Genomic DNA, 23,735 nt, shown 5'->3' with positions numbered 1-23,735 from the left:
TAGAAGTAACGAACGCGTGAACCAATTTTTCTGCATCTTTTTGAGACAAGATGTGCCTGATTTTTGAAATATTACGTAGATGAAAGAATGCAGTCCTTGAGATTTGCTTTAAACCACAGAATGAATGTTATCAGCTCTGTGTTTGCCACTCTAACCGAGCACCCTGCTGCTGCTGTTTGGTTTAGTCTCCTTTTTTAATATGACGTTTTATATTTCTCTGAGGCAATTGATAATAATAAAAACATAAATATAAGTGCATGTATTGGCAACGTGCTCTGAAGGGGCTTAGCACCTCATTAGCCACAAGTCATCTCAAGTGTCACAAACATTTTATTGTTATTCACCAACGTGTTTTAACAATGGAATTTTCAGTTGTTGCTAAACTATTTTACAACATTACTAAGTGTCATTGGGTCAACACATAATCTCATCTAATCATAGCCTTCAGATAATGTTCCATTTAAGATGAAACACTTTCATAAGAGCCATAATGCCTTGCAGCCACCAAGGTCTTGAGAAGCTTTTCTTTCTGAAGTCTGAAAGGTGGAGTGAAGCCAACGTGCACTGCACGCCGTTTTCTGAGGGAAACCTTGACGGGTCTCAAAATGAGTTCTTGTGAATGCTGTTTTTCAATCAGCAGCCGGTCCGTTGCCGCCTGAGGGGAATAGTTGGAAGCAGGTCGGGTAGGCTTCTTGTACCCGGAGCAGCTGCTTTAACGGCCAGGCTGCCTTTAGTGTGACAGGTATATGAGCTCTAGAGATTAACAGCACAGACAGGTGCCTTTGGGTCCAAGGTTTTTCCTGTTGAATGCGTGCTTGGAAAGTTCAGGATCTTCTCCAAGTTTATAAAAAAAGCAAAGCATCAATCCGTATTTTGTTTTTACACTAACCTGTGCACAGCATTAGTTACTTATAAATGTGACTTGGACGTACTTTAAGAGTGTTTGTTTGAGTGTGTTGTGTGAGGAGTGTGTAGCAGCTCTCACGCCGCTATACCCGTGGGCTGACAGATTGCCAATCACCAGCAGCCGAGGCCAAATTGGAGACAGCTGCCACATATCCCCACCACCCGATTTAGCCTTCTGGTGGGCACAATGAGTCACGTAAAGGCCAGCAGATCATTCAAAAATACTGCTAATTGAAGTTTATTGAAGTAAAATTTAAACATTATGGTTAAACTGTAAAACATTACATTACAATAAACATAAGCAGATATATTGATGTTGTACATAAAAGTAAACAACAGAAATTGTGCTACAATAATTAGTAAGCCATTTCAACATCACTCAAACATCAACTAAAAGAATTGCTCAAATATAATCATCATTTTGTCAGGAGTCAGCCCACTCTGCATGTTTCCAGAACGAGCAACGCGTAGCTCGGTGCTCTCAGAGAAAGCCAGATAGCAAAAAGCAAGAAGATTTAAGACATATTCTAAACATCTTTACAAAATCCTTCTGCACCAAAGCATCACAGAGATATGAGCCAAAGAACTCAGCAACATGAATCGCTTTACAGCAATTGCCGCTTACCTTTGTTGATTAGAAGAAGAAAAATGCATATATTTATATATATATATATATATATATATATATATTTAAAGCCAAAGGCTGCTGTACTTAGATGTATTGAACGTCATAAGTAATACACAAGTGAAATGTATGGTTTGGTACATGAACAATTTTTTTATTGCACAGAAGCCCATTTTGGAGACTTCTCCTAAATTATCTTTACTAAAACTCTCTGACTTTGTTCTGCTTAATTTTTTCTGAGTCAAACTTTGCAGAGAGACTGTTCACGTATTGTGATCTGCTGTCGGCGGGGTTAGACCTTTGTTTTCTAGGCGAACCTGAAACTTCTATTTTTGCTGTGTTTCATCTTTATTTCCTCTTAACAAGTAACATATATACGAATATTTACACATATGAAGAAAAGCTAACATGGGTTTAGTTTGTTCCAACATGATTTGAAGCTACCTATGTTTGTTTGAGCATGCAGAGTTTAAAGAAGATGTCCACAAGGCAATTCATACAAGGAAGATGAAATGTATTCTAAAACCAAATTTAGATTGTTGGAAACACCCATCCAACAACTCCAGGACGATGCTGGTGATTTATTAATGCTATTTACCTTATTAGATATTGTAAGGCCAACTAATTTTTATTAATTAGTAATAATACACAACCTTTAGATAAAACAAATCTTACGGTGAATAAATATGACATGAGGTGACCCCATGGCTACCGTAAGTGTAGGAGTGCCTCTTTCTATTTCCTCTGCTCCCCATTTGCTTTTCTCCCTCCCAACATGCGCTCAAATTCCAGAGGTACAAGAAGCTCATACTGTATTGTGCTTCATGTCTAGACCGGGTAGTTTCCTTATGCTCTGTAATAAACAACTACTCCTTTCAAATGTCTGTCATCAATGGTTTTTATTTTCGTGAGATCTTTATTCATGTTTCAGGGATAGCGATGTCATACTCTGTGTATTAAAGACTGAGTTGTTTGGACATCTTGCATCTACCCTTCTCATAACCGGCCATGCTTAAATTGTAAAACTATAATCGGCCTGACGTGGACATTGAGCTTTATATCGCACCATAGATGTTTGAATTGTGTTTTTTGGCCATTAAACCACAGACTGAATGTTATCAGTTCTGTGTTTGCTCCCGGGTCAGTGCCTCTCGGGCTTAGCCAAGTTATTTTATCCTTGTTGTGTTGAGTTAAACATCTGTCCTTCTAAAAGATGAAAATAAAATGTAAAAATGACTAAAATCCTAAACTATTATGCCGATGAATAGTCTATGATCTGTTTGTTTTCCTGGTTTACCAACAAATACATTATATTTAAACAAATTCTCCTGGATTGATCCCAGATGTAAAACCTTTTTACTTCCTGACATGTTTCTATTTGTTTGTTTCCAACAAGTGTTCATCCGGACTGAAACCCATTCAATTCAATTCAATTCAATTCAGTTTATTTGTATAGCCCAATTTCACAAATTACAAATTTGTCTCGGAGTGCTTTACAATCTGTACACATAGACATCCCTGCCCCAAAACCTCACATCGGACCAGGAAAAACTCCCAAATAACCCTTCAGGGGAAAAAAGGGAAGAAACCTTCAGGAGAGCAACAGAGGAGGATCCCTCTCCAGGATGGACAGATGCAATAGATGTAATGTGTACAGAAGGACAGATTTAGAGTTAAAATACATTCAATGAATATGACAGAGTGTATGAATAGTTCATAGTAGGCATATTCCACGATGGAGACCTCCACGATCCATCAGGCAGATGGCGGTGGGGAGGAGGGGAGTCTCAACAGTGGGCGGAGTCTCAACAGGACAGTGGCGTAGTCATGAGCAGGAATTCCACGACCCAGACCTCAATGATCCATCAGGCAGATAGGATCTATGCCGTCTCATAAGCTCTGTCAAAGAGGAAGGTCTTAAGTCTACTCTTAAACGAGGTGACTGTGTCTGCCTCCCGGACTGAAATTGGAAGCTGGTTCCATAAAAGAGGAGAGATTTGAGCATCCAGCCTCTCCTAGCGCAGGATCTCTGCCGCCTTTTCAGTGCTGAACTGGTAATCCAGTGAACTTTGTCCCTAGAACTACCTTTGTTACTGCGCCTCATAAATCCTGCAGCTTTGTAAATTGCTGAGTGGCTAAAGTTGGGGTCTGCACATGTGGCGGCCGTCCCATAAGCATTGGTTTAGTGAAGTGGAGACCTGCACCTGCAGGTACTTTTAGCTCCCATGGCAACACCAAAGACTTAGGATGAAACATGCTTACTTTTTATCGCTTTTACATTACATTACATTACATTACAATACATGTCATTTAGCTGACTCTTTTATCCAAAGTGACTTACAATAAGTGCATTAAGTAAATGAGTGCAAACTCAGAACAACAAGAATCAAGAAAGTTGCGTTTCTTCAGGAAAGCCAAACTCCGAAAATACTTATGAAAGGAAGTGATTTATACCACTCTTTTTTGTAATATGTTATATTTTCATACATAAGCTGTCGTGGTCTTGGATTTATTGTTTGTCTGTCTCGTGTTTGACTAGAAGTTCACTCCTCAGGTGTCATGTTTGATTTGACTTCTTCTTCTTTCTTTATTTTGTTTCCCCACATTTCTTTCCTCCATTCATCTCGCCAGTCACTATTCAAACCGCCTCATTTACTTTATTTGTTGGTGAACTTATTGGTTTAGTGAGCTGTACCTCGCTACCCGTTTGACTCTGTAAGCTTTTTGTCTTATAAGATTAACATCACTAAATATGCCAATTACTGCATTCTGCTTTTGACAGTTACATTTCTCTAAACTCTAAATACATCTATGCAAGCTGGCTTAATGAATAATTTCTAGAAGTATTTCTTGTCTCGGAAAGCTGGACCAGCTTACTAATAAAAAAAGGGCATCACAGTATATCAAGCTATGTATTCATACTCAAGTAACGCCGTCAAATTCAGACCTCAACTCCTGTCTGCAGTTGGACCACTGCAGCTGTGCCTTTTCATGACCACATTGGCTCAGTCAAAGGTCTATATTTAACTGAGTGGCCCCCCGGGGGGTTAGTCTTCCGCAGCCTTGAATGGGCAGGGTCATTCACTCGTGCACCAGTCACAGCACTGAGGGGGGCCGCTGAAATGCACTGTAGTTTATGTCTGTTTCTCCCCCGCAGGAACTCTTCCCACGACAAAGAGCTGAGGGGACACCACCTGTGCTCTGCTTACATCTGAGACCAAACATGGCACGACCCGCACATCTAGACACAGTGCGGCAGTGAGACCGAGCATTGCTGCCCACAGGGATGTGTCTCACAGCCAACAGGCAGGAAGCAGCCGGGCAGAGTGGTCACGGTGTAAAGGGCAGAAGCAGAGCAGCAGCTAGTCGGGGTCAGTGAAGTTTCTTGTAAGGATTGGGTGACAGCTACAGCTATATCTGTGCAAGTTTGCTGTAGCTCTCATGTACATTTTCAGGAAAGTGAAATCAAAGCCACACATCGCTCTTCAAGGTTTTATAATTTTTTTTACTACAACCATATTTCTCACCTTGTTATTGTTGATGCACTTAAACCAACTGCCATGGGTTGAGCAGGCATTATCAGAGGGAACATGTACAGCAATTAATAGTGTTTTTGACTTTGGGTATAAAGAGTTTATACATTTGATTTGACTGTATTTTACTATTTCTATAGCCTGATTATGAAATTCCTTTTAACTTACCCTAATTATATCAATAGCTTTTTCATTCATACTGACACCATTCATAGCCTACACTCTTTTAAACAGTGTCAAAGATCCAATAAAACATTCACTGTAACCATTCTACATCTTATATAGGCTACTTATGATATGATATATTCTTAACACTGTATATGTTGTGTGATTTGGCTGTGTTGAACAATTACACGGTATGATTAAAACAATCTTCTGTTCAGTGGATCACTAACTTCCTGACAGGACGCAGCAGGTGAGGCTGGGAAAAATCACATCCAGCACTTGGACTCTCAGCACTGGCGTCCCCCAGGGATGTGTGCTCTCCCCACTGCTCTTCTCCCTCTGCACCAACGACTGCACCTCAGGGTTAAGGTTAGTGTCTCGTGTCTGGGTTAGGGTTAATGTCTCGCGTTAGGGTTAGTGTCTAGCATCTGGGTTAGGGTTAGTGTCTTGTGTCTCGTGTTTGGGTTAGTGTCTAGCTTTAGGGTCAACGTCTGTTAAACTCCTGAAGTTTGCAGATGAAATAACAGTCCTCGGCCTCATCAGGAACGGTGATGAGCCTGCGTACAAACGGGAGGTTGAACAGCTGGTCCTCTGGTGGAGTCAGAACAACCTGGAGCTGAACAAGCCCAAAACGTTGGAGATGACGGTGGACTTTAGGAGGAGCCCCCCCAACACTACTCCCCCTCATCATACTGCGGTAGAGACCTTCAGGTTTCTGGGATCCACAATCTCCCAGGACCCGAAGTGGGCCTCCAACATTAACGCCATCTGGAAAAAGGCCCAGCAGAGGTTGTACTTGTTGCACCAGCTCAGGAAGTAGACTGTACAACAGACTACAACGGGTAGTCAGGTCTGCAGAGAGAACTATTGGTTCCAGCCTCCCCTCCATCATGGACTTGTACACCTCCAGAGTCAGGAAGCGGGCTGGAAAGACCACTGCAGACCTTCACACCCTGGACACAAGCTGTTCCATCTCCCCTCTGGTCGGCGCTCCAGAGCACTGGACGCCCAAACCACCAGACACAAGAACAGCTTCTGTCCACCGGCCATCACTGTGATGAACAGTTAATCAGACACATCCATCTGCACTACTTGTACTATCACCACCTTCTGCACTAACACCCGCAATGCATTGTCACTGTTGTTGTTTTTATATTGTACATACATGTTGCTACTCTGTTGTCTTTAATGTATTTCTATATCTTTGAATCAACCTTTGTCATTGCAGCTCCAGTCACGCAATTTTGTCGTTCTGGAGACGTTTCCAAATTGGATCTGATTGTTTTTAAAGTAGCATTAGACTCAATTTGTCATTTAATGCTCAGACTATTTTTTCTCTCTCGAATGTTGTGTAACTTCTTGGAGATTACTTCACCTGGCTGAGTAAATTACAAAAACGGTCCAAATCAACGTCTTTAGAAAATGGGTGTTTTGTTACATTAGTTTAATTTGCACTAAAGTAATAAAGAGAAATCAAGGGATAATCCAAGTAGATGAAGGAAAACTAGGCCCTGATCCTGGAGCGTCGCCATTTTAGAAAACAAACAGAAAGAATGTAAATGTAACGATTCAACCTCCAAATCAAACAGAACTCCAAATTACAGAGTGGTTCGTCAGGTTTGGTCTACTTTGTGTTTCACAACGGAGCTTCACGTAACTATTCATGTTCAGTAATTTAGTAAATGAATAATAGCTAACAAGGTGACGTAAGCCATAGTAATACGTAAGCTGTACAAGTATCCACTCAGAGACTTTGACCCTGAAAGGGTTTGGATTAGGTATTGGGTAAAAAATATGTATTTAAACATGTGCTGTAAGTGGAACAATAGTTTTAATGCAAACTATAAGACTGTTTAAATAAAAGTAGAAACAGATGATTCATGGTGCTAGTTTAAATGGAAACATGCTTTATGTAAGTGTGTCGATATAAGATATTATGTTATATTTACATATTGCCATAAAGAATTGTCAGTCTGCCTTTCACAGTCAAGGTTCAGGGATAGTTAAATTACATTCTCGTGTTTCCTGGGCGTTTATGACAAGATGTGCGATTTTATAACATTATTAATATGTATTTGCACTGAGAGGGAAGGTATGGAGGTGTGAGTTGTGATTGGGTCATTTTCAGCCAATAGAGGATTGGTGAAACTGGATATAATCTGTCGACACGGGAATACTCTCCTGGCTCAGAGCCTCAGTCACATGATGGTTGAAAGATGAAAAGTGAGCCGGAGAAAGGTGGAGTTAACCTAAGGGTTAGCGTTAGGGTTAGAACAGAGACATTGGTGTCTCTGTTCCACCAATAGCAGAGCAGGGGCCATTCCTCTTAGACTGGGCTTTGCAAAACTGTGTGGACTTGGTCCACCATATGGCCACAGGATGAAGTTTGATATTTTGTACGTATTCATTAAAACAATGTGTCATTTTTCAGTCAGATGAGACAGAAATTCATTTATCTTGTGCACAACTGATGATATCTACATTTTAATGAGGAATGCTGCGCTTATTAAAGACTTATTTGTTTCTTCTTTCTGTGACCCGGGGCTGTTCTGTCAGTGTCTGTGATCCCTGACACGACATCACACTCTTTTACATAAATGTTGTGATTTCTAACACTCTTTTTTGTCATATGTTGTATGTTCATACACAAGCTGTCGTGGTTTTTGATGTCTTGTTTAGTCTGTCTCCTGTTTGATTAGAAGTGCACGCCTCATGTCATGTTTGATTTGACTTCTTTCTTTTTTTGTTTTCCCACATTTCTTTCCTGCACTGGTCTCGTCAGTCACTATTCATACCCATACCTGCAAACTCATGAGGGGTGAAAAAGGTGACAACGGGGGGGGGGGGGGGGTGCAGGTGACTTTTTTGTTTTGTTGTCACCACACCACATCCACGTTGTTTGAAGCCTCAAAGCTTTTAGAACCACAACTACAGTCATTTTATTGTTCTGACCACAAATCTAAATAATGATAATAAACAGTTTAAGAACAAAAGTTCCTCCGCTCTGACTCAGCCCTATAATGATAGTAATAACAAATATACATTGTCATTATATATAATATGGTTAAAGTCATTCATGAACCAACTTCCTTTTTTTTGCCTGAACAGTCCTCATGGACTTCTCCATGAATCTGTTCTGTCTCTACCTGTTTGTCACGATACTCATATTATAACTTCTATACATATTACATACCTGCCATAAATATCATGATACCCGATACCAGAATTCAATACACCATACAAACAATATGGTACCATAATTACGAGACTGGTATATTTATCTATAATAGTAATAAATAAAACATCTGTATGGTTCACTTTTTACCAACTTTTTCAACACTTAACAAATGACAGTAATATTAGTATTAATACAGCCAGATATGAATGAAACTACATGGTTCCATCATAGCATTGATTATACACTATGAGGCCGTTAGTCTCTGACCAGATGATCCACAGTTCATCAGGATGAGCAGCTGGAGAGTTACAGAACTTTACAGACTGAAACATTTCACTTCTGGCATCTTTTAATTTTTTAAGCCGAAGTCTCTAAAGCTGCGCCACTTCTCTCGCTGTGAGCTGCGCAGCGCAGTGTGCGCAGACAGCTCGACACGGAGCAGCGCGTGCGCTCTGATCGCTCTCTGAATGAAGTATCGATACAAAAAATATGCTAAATCACATCGTGTTTAACGTACGGGTACTTTGTTAGCATCGCTACACCGTGCAGCGTGACAGGAGTAGATGTAGCGGGCTAACATTCAAGCTAACCTGAACCCCCAAACGCTGTGGACATCTGAACGCTGATTGGCCGAGACGCGACACGTCCCATCAAAGATGTTTTATTGCGAAGAGCACCACTTCACACTTTTCTCCGCGTCTCACTGCAATCTCAACGGCAGCGGGCCAGGTGACCCGCCCCCCCCCCCAAAACAAAAACTCTTCGGATCTCCACGATTCACGTGGATGACCTATTTTGAGTTCACAAAGGTGAATTTCATCGAAAGGTGACAAGTTTGCAGGTATGCATACCGCTTCATTTACTTTATTTGTTGGTGAATGTATTTGTTTGGTGAGCTGTGCCTGCCTTCACCCGTTTGACTCTGTCAGCTTTTTGTCTTATGAAGCTTCGCGTAAGTTCAGACAGGAAGACCATACCCCTCACACCAGCCTTTCATCCCTCAGTCCGATAATCATTTCCCACTCATTACTTACTCGCCGTCGTCAATCATGACTCCAGCAGCGCAGATCAGCTGGTCCACTCTATCCAATAAGCGGGGAAATGAGGACATGGCGAGCCAATCGTCTCGCTGCTGTCTCACTCAAATATGACCGTCTCTCTACCTTCAGTTCATTCAGGTTGCTGTCATGCAGCCCTCCACCACCCCATCTCCAGCCAGTCTTCAAGGATCCATCAGCTTCAACTCATCATTCCATCCGCTCATCAGCCACCACCAGGTCTGGACTCCACGGGGGGGGATCTATCTCGTTGCTGAGCAGGGCAGTCAGCCCTCAATTACAAATCTCCCCGTAGAGTCCAAGCGCCAAAGACTCTGAGACTTCACCATTGCGCATCACTTGTTAAACAATAAACATCCTTTATTAACACTATTCAAGGTCTTACCTGATTGAAATAAGATTAACATCACTGAATCTGCCAATTACTGCATACTTTCTGTGACCCGGGCCGGTCTGTTAGTGTCTGTGATCCCTACTTAGACATCCCTCTCTTTTACATCAACGTTGACAGGCTTGTCCATTTCCCATATTCAGAGAATGTGAGTTGACTGGAGGGGGGCTACACCCCTGGCCGGTTCTAACTTGCTGGGTTTGTCCGAGCAGTGCAAACAGGTGAACTACAAAAAACTAGTCCACCAGTTTGGAGGGTTGTAAATGCAATCAAATAATGGCTGGTACTTAAATAGATTTCCAAGATTCAGCTCTACAGTTTCTTTCTACCTTTTTGAATAAAAGGTTCAACAAGTAGTACCACAACTGTCCTTGCACACAGAAAAACCTGGCATTTCAGAATGATTGACAATAACTGTTCATGTCTTGTTAGTAGAAAAGTAACATGAGGGTGTTTTTTCCCTAACAATTAGAATACACTGTCACTACTTATTGAAAAAAATATATTTATATAACTTGATGAATGATTAAGACAAAAGTTGAGACACACAGAATATAGGCCTGCAGATGTGAAATGCTGATTCATACTGCCACCTGCTGAGGATGTGAAACACTTTTATCAGTCAACTGCATTTGACACAGTATTTTGTTGAATCCCCAATACTAGATGTATATTTCTGGATAGAAAGTATTTTCCTCCCACACAGAGTTTTTACAACACATCAAGACACTAAGAAAAAGCATTCACATTTTATGGCTGTTCAATTCCACAAGTGCACATCCAGACACAATTGGACAGTAATAAATGGCTTTTATATATATGTGTCATTTGTTTTGTACGTAAAGAATCATGTCCGTGAAAAATATTCAGTATCAAAAATAAAAGTATTTAAAAAATCCAAAATAAATTAGAATACTAAAAACAATGAAACACAGTTGCCACACAAACACGTTATCATGGCTACAGCCACACTGGAAACACAACTGTCGTCTAACATTTCTAAACACAGAATCACTGTTAGTCTGACGTTCCGTTCACAGCATTAAAAAAAAGAAAAGGATTTCATCTTATTTATAAAAGCTAGATCTTTGTAAACACAAAAACACAGGACATGTTCAACAGAGGAGGAAGGTTAACCGTGCTCTGTCGAAAAGTACATACTGCTTTTTTGAATCGAACTGAGAAAGCAACAATGTCATTTCCCAGGTCCGGTCAACTTGAAGCAGTACAACGTGTCCTTAAACTTATGAATGTGAGTGTGAGGTAACAATGCAAGGTGAACCTGGCAGTCCTCCCAACCACACTGTCGTCGATAAGTGCCGTTCCTCCTCCTCCCAATCCAAAAGCCAGATTAGTTGTGGGTCATCAAGTTGGATCTCTGCCGATAGTCACTGTACATAGTTCCAGAGTCCTCATTATGTCCCCAACATTGTCCACAGCGTGAACGCTATGTCGAAGTGCAGGACTGCAGATGAAGTATTGCTCCTCTGTCTATTGCTCCTTTATAGTCATAGTCAACTGTTTGAGATTATCCCTCATCGCTTGTCTCGTCTTTTGTCAATTTCCTTCTGAATTCGAGCCTTTAGAGCGGCCCTCATGGCCGAATCCAGGATGTTCTTCTCTGCGACACGACCCACCACCGTCTCAGGCTTATCCTCCTGTAGGAACAGAGAGAGAGCATGAGGTAATTCGGACCAACGTAAACTAGATGAAGAGCTAGAAATATCCGTCAAAGGGATCTGCATTAACCTTGTGCACCAGGAAGGAGGTAAGTGTACCCGAGTCCGCCTGATAGTCGAGCCAGAAGAGTTCTGTACCATGGGTCTCTGTCTCTGTGCTTGACTCGCTCTCATTAGACTCTTCAGCCTCAGCACCGGCCCCTGACTCTGATCCATCTGGAAAATAAGCATACGTATGTCTTTCGTGGATGTACTGTTGGCAAACGCATAATAACAAAGTGCATCAAACTCACGTCCGCATCGAGGATGGTACACTTGGATATCAGGCCGCCGGGGTCGTCTTGGGGTTATGGTTTCCCTCCGCCGCTGAAGCTCTTTGGCTTGCTTCACCTCTTTATCATAGTCATCTCTTGAGAAGCCAAGATATTAAGATGTTGTTATTGCTTTGAAATGTACAATCTAACATCTGCCTTTTCGAAAAAAGTTTAACATATCTCTGAACTTCTAAACTGGTGACTGAAACAGAAATACAGGAATGTTATTGCTTCACTGCAGTTTGCATAATGATTATAAGTATCAATACTGTCTCCCTGAAACAAACAACACATTATTCAATATATCAATATTTAAGGGTACATACAGGAAGTTGCTTCACTCTATTGTTTTGTCATCAAAAAAGTATAATCAAAGTAAATACATTTTATGTTTCATGTTTTCTTTTATATATTTGCTTTAGTAACTTTGGCCAATCTCGTTACATTTTGTTGTGCATATAACTATCCTGTGTGAATGGTTAGCAGCAAAGTTCAATTACATGTATTTAGCATAGCCCAACATCACAAATGTGCCTTTAAGGGCTTTACAATCTGTACATATACAACATCCCCAGTCCCAGGACCCTCACATCGGAACAAAAAAACCTCCCCAAAAATACTTTTAACAGGGAGAAAAAAAGGAAGAAAGCTCAGGGAGAAATACACAGGAGGCTTCCTCTATCGGGATGGACCGAAGTGCAAAATATGTAATGTTTGCAGAATGAACAACATAACAAAGTTCAATGCATGACTTCGATTATTCATAAAAGAAAAGTAATAAGGTAGAATAATGATGGAAAAATGTACAACTACTAATCATAACAGCAACAGTGGATATATAATAATAAAGAAAGCATAATCATAATAAAAGCAGTAATGATATCGTTAATAGTAATGTGACTAATAATAATAATGAAAGACACTTTAAACAATATTATTTAAGGTCATGCATTACATACTACCCTATCAGTTGTGTACTATCACCAACCAGTAGCGATAACAAATATCAGGCAAAGTGTTAAATACCAGCATGTGAGGTCAAAGGTGCTTTGCACTTTTTGTATTGATGCATCAATCATGAAGAGAAGGTCTGAGAAACATGTGCAGCCGACTCGCCTGTTCTTCGATATATGAATGCTAACTTTCCTCTGATGACACAGCACTGATTCAACAAGAGTACAAACTGGATTTGTAATCCTCTTTTTGTAATACACAACTAACAGTTGTGTGATATTACCTCCAGTGTATGAAACCAAGTAGAACTCAATGGGCCGATGCGGCATTTCTTTGTGTTTGTGTTTGTGTTTCGAGCGTATGCCAATCAGTTACCCGCGCCCCCGCCGTCCTTTCCCTCACTAGCAGATCGACTTCGACAAACATTGAGGAGTTGCAACTCTGAAGATTGAGGCTGGATGACACGACCTGGCTCGTGTGCCCGCTAACGCGACTAGCTCTGGCTAACTGCAGTTGAGGAAATCACCTAGCAATTTGGTTCCTCCGGATGTGGTGCAGGAAACCGTGGCTCATATCCAAGCGGCCGGTGGGTTTGCATTTCAGGTCTTGCAATTCATCTTCTCCTAAAATATCCATTTTTAGTAACAGCTCAATGCGGTGACAGCATGTGTGAGCTTATGATTGCAACAAGCAGAGCCACAGACACCACTAACAAAAAGCTAACGTTACATGCTAGCTAATGGTAAGTTGTTGTCCAAATAAAACACTCCCGGAGTTTATACATGAATAACAGATTAAAGAATACACCTTGTTTTCATTGAGGAAACATGTTTTGGACAGACCCAGACGGAACATTTACAGAAGATAAATGTAAAAACATCAGGTTATGCTTTAATATAACCAGCACGTTGTCAAGTTTCTATCGCTATTTAGCAGCTCTTTGATCGATGTGTCTAGCCTCAAACTCCGGGCTACTTTTACCTGTCCCATTTGGTAGTTCGCTCGTCCACCGCGAGTTTCGACCCGCGCGGTGCTCGACCCATTCATTTCTTCCAAATAAACTCGTGTTTTCTCCGTTGTTTTGACATTAAGCTCGTAAACTAAGAACTATGATGGTTTCTCTGAAGCGAGAAAGGGAGGCTGAAGTGGAGGATGACGATGACGAAGGCATAGGTAATGTTTATTTACTGTTAACGTCTGTGCTGCGTATGGTTAGCTGGTAGCCCGCTACTGCTACCAGGAGCCACATAAAAGTTAATCCGATGTTATTCGCGGGTCTGTCCGGTCACACAGGCCAACACGCACCAGCACCGTGTACATATTGAACTGTCTAACATCATAACTGTCCTGATATCACTCTTACGGTTCAAACCCACCACCATGCGAGCTAGCTTGTTTAGCTAGTTCGAGTTGAAATGATTGAATGATTGTTCGCTTTGCTTCACTTGATGATGCAGCTGCAGGCGACATCGGCCGAGGGCGGGTGCTAGAAGACAGAAGGAGCCGCCACTGCCCTTACCTCGACACCATCAACAGGCAAGATGAAGTTGAACGTGCATCGCTAATGTCGGCGCTAAATGCTCGTTCGCCCTGTTCGCCACTCGAGCTCTGCAGCTGATCCCCAGTCTGTTTATCCACCAGGAGCGTGCTGGACTTTGACTTTGAGAAACTCTGCTCCATCTCGCTTTCCCACATCAACGTCTATGCCTGCCTAATATGTGGGAAATACTTCCAAGGTAGGTGGCAGATCTGACATTCCACCAGGGATCAACCGATGTTGTGCTTTGAGAGATTGAAACATGTGTGCGTCCTTGTAGGAAGAGGTTTGAAGTCCCATGCCTACACTCACAGTGTGCAGTTCACCCATCACGTGTTCCTCAATCTGCACACGCTCAAGTTTTACTGCCTGCCCGACAACTATGCGATCATTGACTCTTCACTCGAAGACATCACAGTAAGTAAAGTCATGGTGTGACGAGCATTTTTGTTATTCTACTTCTTATTTAATTTGTTTTTTTTATGCTCAGCATCCTCACTTTACATTCCCACCCTTATTGTGGTTTTCGATAGAACTATAATATTTATATTGTTATAAAACTGTATATTTACAGGTGTTGAGATTTTTTATCAGGATATTAATTGGCTGAGCTGATCCTGGTCTAACCCTACTGTTGCCTTCGGGTCAATTTGACCCGATTCAATGTTTAATGTCGGTGTTCTTTCGGTAGTCAACAAACAAACATAAAGTACCTCACACTTAAACTTGGAAAACAATATTAATTCTAATAATTTTCTGGAGATTTTAATAGCTGGGGTCATATTGACCCCAAGGGTAATATATGTCAGTAAATATAAAGGTAACAGGAGGGTTAAATATTGAATCGGGTCAAATTGACCCGAAGGCGACAGGAGGGTTAAACGATTACACCACGGTCAAGTTATGCAATATTCATATCTTCTTTGCATGAGACATCATGCTCTGACAGCGTAACATATATATCTTTTGAAACAACAGAGGGTGTCACATTGTCAATATTAAAGGTGCTGCGTCAAAAATACTGTACTTTTGTGTTTTTAATCTGTTGACATGTCCTCTCTTTTCTTTACAGTATGTGCTGAAACCAACTTTCACACAACTGCACATCTCAGGGCTGGACAAGCAGGGTAAACTATACCGAGCCTACGACGGTACAACCTACCTGCCAGGCATTGTAGGGCTGAACAACATTAAATCCAATGACTATGCCAATGTGGTCTTGCAGGTATGAATAGCTGCCACAGTGGACCGTCTCTGGTTTTTGTCAAAAAGGTTTTAATCAGCCCCAACCATTTCCTGTTTGCCCCTTCTACCTAGGCCTTTTCCAATGTACCACCATTGCGAAACTACTTCCTGGAGGAGGAAAACTACAGGGGAATCCGCAGGCCACCGGGGGACATCATGTTCCTCTTGGTGCAGAGGTTTGGAGAGCTGATGCGTAAACTGTGGAATCCAAGAAACTTCAAAGCTCATGTGTCTCCACATGAGATGCTGCAGGCTGTCGTGCTGTGCAGCAAGAAGAACTTCCAAATTACCAAGCAAGGTGATGCTTCAGTTGCCAGAAACTGAAAACGCAGTACTGTACGATGCTTCGGACTGCAGATCTCAGACAGGCTTTTAACACATGCTACTCTCTGGAAACTAGACTGTGATGCTGATCCAACTGTTTATGTTCTGCAGGAGATGCTGTGGACTTCATGACGTGGTTCTTGAATGCTCTGCACGGTGCTCTTGGAGGCACAAAGAAAAAAAAATGTAAGTCAGAAGACAATCAAAATTGCCTCATCTCTGTTCGTTAGGTCATGATAAACTCAATTAAGTCTCTAATGATGATGTTTAGATTTATATTTTGGAATGTTAATGGTGAATGTTTCTGAGATGAAGAAAAAACAATGATAGTTTTATACCAAATGTGATATATTTTTTTAATTTCTATCGAGATGAATTTTATTTTGCAAGTCTTGGCATGTCAAACGTTAAATATATTATTGATTGTTAAAACAATGTGAGTAATCCTCTGCCCACTTTTGTCTTTCTGCCCTCAAAGCAATCATTGCAAAAGCATTTCAAGGCTCCATGCGGATCTTCTCCAAGAAACTTCCTCACCCAGATTTAGTAAGTTTACTGCTTGTGTTATGAAATAATGTATTGACATCTGGAATATGAATGATTTTGCTAAATCTTAAGTTATTTGACAAGTTTTCTAATATAATAATGATACTCTTTTCATTCTGAATGGTGTTTCTTCTCAACATATAGGTTAAATCCAAACGTTTTGGCACATTATTTTGGCTACGCTTTTAGTTTAACAATGTTAAATACTTGCTCAAAAACTGACGCATTCCAAATAATAAGAAAAATAAGGAGGAATATAAATAGCCTGACAATGCGGATGTGATAATAATATACACAGCAAAAGGCTAAAGAATATTTTCACATGCCCATAAATCTAATTGTGCTATCAGACAGTTACATGTTCACTGTGTGTACTGTCAGCTGAATCCCTAAAACAAGATTTGAAGTTCTTTGAAAGCATCCATGTTTTAAATTATAATTTTTTCATTTTCCAGACACCAGAGGAGAAACAGGCGTTGCTTGTGACGGTGGAGTACCAGGAGCAGATGTCTGAGTCCACCTTCCTGTTTCTAACCCTTGACCTCCCAACAGCTCCACTGTACAAGGATGAGAAGGAGCAGCTCATTATCCCCCAGGTCCCTCTCTTCAGCATCCTGGGCAAGTTCAATGGCAACACAGAGAAGGTACGGATCTTCTTAAAAACAATGTGCAATATATAATGGAAATGAGGAAAAATGACTCAAAGCAATGTTGCAAAGCAGTAATCTCAATGGAAGGCGTTGGTGTTTTGAGGTGAACAAAACAGATGTTGGACCAGAAAAGTACAGATTAATGTAAAGCATTGTTTCACACACAGTTTAGCACAGGTGATAATCTGACTTGGTATATCCCTGTTCAGGTAGCAGTTTGCTGTTATACTGCTCATTTCGCTGTCGAGTTCAGGGAGCTAAGCGTGTTCTTCCGAGCAAGTCCAATTTATACCACGTTGTTGTTTTGGTTTCGTGTTTGATAATCCTCTCAGAAAGATGCTTGATCTTGAAAACTAGGTACCATCTTCTCATCACGGCACACACACAGGAATCAAAAGAAGACATTTCTCTGACACGCTATGCTTTTTCTTGGAGAACAACTCTGATTTGAGTATTTCTTCAAAATGCACTTTCACACATGTGCTGTAGAAGATAATTCACGTCCATTATGGTGTCCACAGTTGCAATCTTCTTAAAAAAAAACAGCTGACAACTACCCAGAATGAACTACAAGTGTTTTGCAAAAAGACAATCAAATTACAGTGTGCCAATCGGCCCCACATAAAATCAGTTTCCTCTGCTCTCATTTCTGTTTGTTTGTGTTGATCACCTGTGCTTGCTCTCCCATCTCATTTACATCCAGGAGTACAAAACCTACAAAGAGAATTTTCTCAAAAGGTTCCAGCTGACCAAACTGCCTCCGTACCTCATCTTTTGCATCAAAAGATTCACCAAGAACAACTTCTTTGTGGAAAAGAACCCCACAATCGTCAATTTCCCCATCACGTAAGCATTGTTTACATTCTGTAAGACAAAATAAATGTCATCGATCAAAGCGCCTAACAGAACCATGAAGTGCATGTTGCTAGTTTTTCTTGTTGTTTAATGTAACATGTGAGAGGCCAAGGACATGTGTATATGGTCCCCAGTATGAATATGCACTGGTTTATGTTGTCACTTTGTATTTGCTTCGACAGGAATGTCGACCTCCGTGAGTACTTGACAGAAGAAGCTCAACTTACAGAGAAAAACACAACGTATGACCTTGTGGCCAACGTAGTGCATGATGGGAAACCCACCGAAGGAGCGTACAGGATACACATTCTGCATCATGTAGGTTGCAGCTGGATATTTATGAAACTATTTCTGGTGGCATTTGTACTAAAAATGTATCAAATTGTGACAGAGCCTTCTCCATTTCTGCCCCCTCCCTCTGGAACTCTCTCCCCAAAATAATCTGACTGCACCGAACTCTCGTTTAAATCACTAATCAAAACCCACCTGTTCAAAACTGCTTTTAATGTGTGATTGTGTGCTCTGAATGTTCTTATTTGCTTTTATCGTTTGTTTTTATTGTAATTTTTAATGCATAGCTTTTAGGAATTTTTTTATGTGTTGTAAAGCGTCTTTGAGAATTATGAAAAGCGCTATAGAAATGTTATGTATTATTATTAAATTCTATCTGACCGTGGGATTGTTTTGTTGTGCTTGTTGTGCTTCATCAGGGAACTGGGAAGTGGTACGAGATGCAAGATCTGCAGGTGACTGACATTCTCCCCCAGATGATCACGCTGTCGGAGGCCTACATCCAGGCAAGTCTCCACTCATTCTGAGCATGTCGTCAATGTGACGGTGGCTCTAAATGTCTCCGTTGCATGAAGCCACATAGCAAATGTATCCCCGCTCATCTGATGGCACTCACATGGACTATTTGAGGTGCCTTTAACTTGTAATCCTGGGCAGTAATAGTCGTGATTATGAAAACAATAATGAATAGATAATATTATTCTTTTCAACAGGCATCATCTTTTGCAATCATCCATGCATACAGATTTTCTATCAAATCTTCAAATAATGTTGGTTCTTTGTATGTATGAATTTAACTGGCTTTTTGTAATGATATACATGTATAAGAGTCATGTAAATATATCTTCAATATTATCAAAAGAAGAAACGGACCCTAACTCCCTAGAGCTGTGGAAGAGACTATTTAATCTGGTGTTTTTGTGGAGATTTTTGCTGATAATTATGTTCATTAGGAAAACGTTTTGTGTTTTCATATATAACTGCTCTGTAGCTTTCAAAAACCTGTATCGGTTGAATCCTTTCTTCATACCAGATTGCAGTTTTAAGTCATAAAGCAGAACGTTATCTTTGAAAGTAAGTGTTTTTTCTTTCCCTCTTAGATCTGGAAGAGACAAGAGACCAACGGCGACGACACAAACGACCACACAGGGGAGTAAGTGAGGCAGCGTGTTCCTGAAGGCCTCATTTTGGAAATAAACTGGGTATTTAAGTGATTCAAGATAACAGCAGAATATAGAGTGACTGGTAAAATAGTATCAGGATGGGTCGCTTACTCCCACGGAAAGCAAATAAATGTAAATGACTCCCATGATCCTTTTTTACTGTTTTATGTTTTTACCATGTGGGTGTTTCCAAATAAACAAACTCTAGGACACGTGTCTATCTATTACATTTTAATGAAGCAGTTTTGTAATTTGTATGTGCCTAATAGCACCAGGGATCATAGTCTAACAGTGTAGCATTCAAGTAGAATAATAGTATGTCTTGTCATCCTAGGTAACGTTATTTTAATATCCACATTTGACATTTAGCAATCTTTAGAATAATGCTGCTCACAAAACTATTAAGTTTCAGACTGAATCCCAGCCTGGGTGTATGTGACACTATACAAATGGAATCATTTCAGGATCAATGCTTAAGCTTATTGAACAAACACATAAATATGGCATGAATTTTCCCAAGCAAAAAAAAAAGTGGATCAGTGCAATACATTTGTAAAAAGAAAGTAGTTATATTTGCGCTCAGGCGGGCAGTTTGGTTCAGTGCTTCCACACGAACTTCTTACAGAAGGCCTGGTTCTGCAGATTAAAACAGAAATAGGATGTGAAACTAATTGAATTATTCACAAAATCACATTAGTACTTTAAACAGTTTGAAGCAGTCAGCTGGTGGAAAGAGACCACGTGTGCTTGTATGGCGTCTCTTAAGACACAACTAGTTGTATTACATGCTTACTATAAATACAGTGTGACTTAGTTATTCATCATGGAATAACGTTTTAAAAACAAGCATACAGTTGACTCATAACAGTTGATCACGTCCTGTATGTGAGAGAAGCCTGCGGGGATGATTTGGTTGGCCACTGCTACAAATAGCAAGATACTTTTTCATGCATTACTTATGTTGTCTTCTTGATTTGAACTTACGCCACACGTCTGAGCAGTCTGAATGTTTTGGCACCAGTAGCTCGGCCCCCAAGTACAACGATTCTTTCCCAGCGGCTCCAACTTCTTCACGGCCACACACAGATCAGCTCTCTGCGGGATAGACGGGCCAAAAGAATGTGTGTTCGCGAGTTTGATTAGTGATCCTGAATGTTTCTTCCCTTTTCTTTTCCCCATGAAGGGTTGTTTGGGAGTTTTTCCTGATCCGATGTGAGGTTTTGGGACAGGGAAATTACAAATTTGTCACAGAGTGCTTTACAATCTGTACATAAAGACATATGTACAGATTGTAAAGCACTCAGACAAATTTGTAATTTGTGAAAATGGGCTATACAAATAAACTGAATTGAATTGATTAGTGTTGCACGGACCAGAGCCCATCGTACTGTTGTCCATGATGTTCGTCAATCAACAAAAGTCTGGACATTTCTTAAGTCACTGCGCTACTGCAAATAATACAAATTGGTCAAATGTGCATCAGTCAGTGAGCTAATGTCATCCCCGGTGGAGGTATGTGGACCGGCTGACCATGACTGCTCCACCAGTTACTGAGTAAACATCCTCTTGTGGATCTGTAGTCCTGTGTGAAGACTTGTGGATATAACAGTTTCCTCTTTGCCCCTCCAGTGAGAGCTCATGGTAAGTGTTTGTTCTTACTTCACAAGCATGTGGGGCGTCCATCTGGTTCCCCAAAACCCTCTGCAGTCGGGAGCCGTAGATTTTGGTGAAAGCCTCACACTGAAAAAAAGCACGAGAGCGACTTACTTTTATGCGATGTCACAAAGATCTTTTTTCTTAGTCTATCTCATAACCGCCTAAATCACATACCTGAAAAGACAGTCATTTAATGTAAGGAATACACAAGGACTGGCCATGCATTCTTTAGTTATAGTGATGTTTGATATCTAGAGTGAGTGGGAGACCTTGGGGATGGCGTTGGGGTGATGGACACACACAGACTGGAGGAAAGAGGAGGTTTGAGATTGGGTGGCGTTGAGACCCAGGTGGAGGCGGCTCAGCACAGCCAGCGTGCGGCAAAAGTCACAATCCGAGACGAGGAACAGCTCTGGGGAATCAGCAGAGGTTTCACGTCAAACCGACTGGATGAGCAAACGCCGGCCGAATGTCATTCTAAACATGCGACTGACCTGGAACCGGCTGCTCCTGGAACAAACAGACGTGCAAAAGACTGCAGATTGCGTGAGGCGCAACAGACGACAAGAGGAATTCGACTATCTGAACTCCGTATTTGTCGACAAAATCATCACATTGGTCCTTATAGCTCTGTGGTACGAGATCACAGACCTCTTCCATGATCTCCATCAAAGCATCCTGCAGGGCAGAGGAGACATGTGCATGATGTGACGTATGGCGAGGGACATTTGCCTGATGTAATACAAAGGGATATTCAAAAAGGCGTCACCTCAGTCATATTTTTGGGCAACAGGGTCTCCAGTCTGTTGATAATATACAAACACAGGGTGCAAGCAGGGTTGAACTGCCCCTAGAGAGAGAACACGCCGATAAGAGGCACATTTAAAGTATGAAAATAAAACACTTTTAATTCAACTTTCATTTTAACACCAACTTCTGCTCTCGCACTCACGTGGGTTGTGGCTGCTGAGGCGAGTGCAGAGTCGGACACGTCCGTGTTGGTGGCGTGGGGGCGAGCGTTCGGCCGTTGCTCCTCGTGAGCAGCACAAAGTCCAAAAGCCAGACAGGTTTCTCCTGGTTTCTACGAAAGCACATGATCTTGCTTTATAGGTTATTATTGAAGGCTGATGTTGATTCTTTGTCCATGATAAGATGATACGCTTACCAGGTGACCGGGTGTCTGCTGCAGGACTTTAGGTAAATACTCTTTCAGCTGTGAATCACACTGTGAGGCCGTTTCTCTCGGGAGGCGTTGGCACAGAGCATGCAGGGTCTCATATACAGTCTCCTGCAAAGGCAGAGTAGTTATGTCGTGTCGATGAATACCGAGCGTCTACTCGGCAAGGACCTCATTATAAACCTTCATTTGAAGGTTGAACTTGTAAACAGGGATCCCAGCTGATGGGCGTTTCTGCCAGTTGCACCATTAACCAGTTCCCCAGACCCAGTGGTCAGGGAAGGGAAGTGAAAGTAAAGTGACTGCAGTGAGTCAGCTCAACATCCTCACCTTGGTGTCTCTGCTGGAAACCATGTTGGCGGACAGCTGGATGACCTGGCTGCACTCTGAACACATGTCTAGAGTCTGAAGAGGAGAAGCCACACTTTTTAGATGATGTATTTGGGCTTTAGGACATGCTCGTCAACATCATTTCGTTTAAACATAAAGCGATTGTCAAAGACTGCCCCCTTTTTAAAGACATGTTTGTTGCTGAAGCCCAGTGACTGCGTATGTGGAAATAACATCAGCCTTAATTAATACACATTTTACACACAGATGCTTTTGAACGAGACATTATAATTGGTCTTACATAGTTTAATGTGAACAGTCTCTGCTCGTGTGTCTGTGTGTGTATTCTTTTTTTATTTAATCTAGTCTTGGTATGTTGGCCTTATAATTTAGAGAATAAAAGGCTTACCAGCGGTTTCTGTTTGACGAGTGTAAACGGGTCTATGATGAAGCGGGCGTCTCCTTTAAAACAGAAACACGTTTCAGTACTTTAGCACTGGCCAGTATGAAGCTAACATTACACCCTTTAAAAAAAAGAAGAAGTAAGGTGTCATAAATCCCACGATAACAACCTGCTCCTTGATGACATCATCATAAGGACTGGTCAGGTGCGTCTTACCGGGCCACAGAGACACCGCGAGGACCACCAGGATGAAGCCAGATGCCGACATGTTGTGAAGGAGCCCAGAGCGACGGGACGCGCAAATGATGGTTTCCTGGTGCTTTATAACCTTCGATAAGAACGGACGAGCTGCTGCTGCTGTTCTACTGGCGGCTCGCAGACAGCGCGTCAGTGCGTCCTCCGGGGGCTCCAGCGCCCCCCTCTGCTCCGGAGAGTAAACTGGCTGATCCACCGGACCGGCTCGTGCATACTGCCCCCAGGCGGCCTTACCAAGTACTGCAGTGTGCAGTGTGCAGTGGGTATACTCTGGCATACTAAATAGTGTGATACACCAGTGAGGTCGGTCCGTGTACGTTTTGATGGTTTGTTTTTTCGTTTCATTCAAAATACGGAATACGGAAATAACGTGTTTTTTTGTATTCCGTTTGAAACCAGAAACGGAAAATCAAATGTCAAAATAAAAGTCAAAATAAAAGCCAGTGATATATATTCGTATTTACAGTGTTCTATGATGCAAACACATAGCAGGATAACGT

At 41.4% G+C, this 23,735-nt stretch overlaps 3 protein-coding genes and 2 long non-coding RNA genes across 8 annotated transcripts; 3 read left to right on the top strand and 2 right to left on the bottom strand.

The window, feature by feature from the left end:
* The first annotated feature begins 4,123 nt into the window (after nt 1-4,123).
* LOC130196436 (uncharacterized) lies at nt 4,124-7,942 on the top strand. 2 transcript variants are annotated; one of them, XR_008832251.1, is made up of 2 exons: nt 4,124-4,902; nt 5,448-7,942. It is a non-coding gene; the product is annotated as an uncharacterized LOC130196436 (long non-coding RNA). The 2 variants fall into 2 exon arrangements; XR_008832252.1 differs by having other exon boundaries at nt 4,124-5,021.
* Nucleotides 7,943-8,095: 153 nt separating this feature from the next.
* On the top strand, nt 8,096-9,837 carry LOC130196437 (uncharacterized). The gene is made up of 2 exons (XR_008832253.1): nt 8,096-9,248; nt 9,577-9,837. It is a non-coding gene; the product is annotated as an uncharacterized LOC130196437 (long non-coding RNA).
* Nucleotides 9,838-10,453: 616 nt separating this feature from the next.
* Nucleotides 10,454-13,675, bottom strand: c7h2orf68 (chromosome 7 C2orf68 homolog). Of its 3 annotated transcripts, none has more exons than XM_056418585.1 (4): nt 13,330-13,675; nt 11,829-11,944; nt 11,606-11,742; nt 10,454-11,514 (listed from the first exon to the last, which is right to left on the bottom strand). In XM_056418585.1, the coding sequence occupies exons 1-4, from the start codon at nt 13,437-13,439 to the stop codon at nt 11,392-11,394; spliced, it is 486 nt and encodes a 161-aa protein (XP_056274560.1). In that variant the 5' UTR covers nt 13,440-13,675; the 3' UTR covers nt 10,454-11,391. The 3 variants fall into 3 exon arrangements, with proteins under 3 accessions (XP_056274560.1, XP_056274559.1, XP_056274558.1); XM_056418584.1 differs by having other exon boundaries at nt 11,606-11,751; nt 13,330-13,657; XM_056418583.1 differs by having other exon boundaries at nt 11,635-11,944.
* Nucleotides 13,676-13,810: 135 nt separating this feature from the next.
* Nucleotides 13,811-19,626, top strand: usp39 (ubiquitin specific peptidase 39). The gene is made up of 13 exons (XM_056418581.1): nt 13,811-13,976; nt 14,261-14,339; nt 14,445-14,539; nt 14,621-14,757; nt 15,413-15,565; nt 15,658-15,883; nt 16,021-16,095; nt 16,388-16,455; nt 16,911-17,099; nt 17,809-17,951; nt 18,143-18,278; nt 18,671-18,757; nt 19,352-19,626. Exons 1-13 carry the CDS (start codon nt 13,913-13,915, stop codon nt 19,406-19,408), a joined length of 1,509 nt encoding a protein of 502 aa, XP_056274556.1. The 5' UTR covers nt 13,811-13,912; the 3' UTR covers nt 19,409-19,626.
* A 4-nt stretch (nt 19,627-19,630) lies between these two features.
* On the bottom strand, nt 19,631-23,351 carry sftpbb (surfactant protein Bb). The gene is made up of 11 exons (XM_056418582.1): nt 23,197-23,351; nt 22,987-23,039; nt 22,578-22,652; nt 22,236-22,358; nt 22,023-22,151; nt 21,840-21,920; nt 21,565-21,748; nt 21,340-21,482; nt 21,074-21,154; nt 20,399-20,509; nt 19,631-20,050 (listed from the first exon to the last, which is right to left on the bottom strand). The coding sequence occupies exons 1-11, from the start codon at nt 23,246-23,248 to the stop codon at nt 20,012-20,014; spliced, it is 1,071 nt and encodes a 356-aa protein (XP_056274557.1). The 5' UTR covers nt 23,249-23,351; the 3' UTR covers nt 19,631-20,011.
* Nucleotides 23,352-23,735: the final 384 nt, after the last annotated feature.

The sequence above is a fragment of the Pseudoliparis swirei genome, chromosome 7 (genome assembly GCF_029220125.1).
Source record: "Pseudoliparis swirei isolate HS2019 ecotype Mariana Trench chromosome 7, NWPU_hadal_v1, whole genome shotgun sequence".
NCBI lineage: Eukaryota > Metazoa > Chordata > Actinopteri > Perciformes > Liparidae > Pseudoliparis > Pseudoliparis swirei.
Note: the sequence above shows the minus strand (reverse complement) of the source record. Positions and strands in the feature narration are given on the sequence as shown.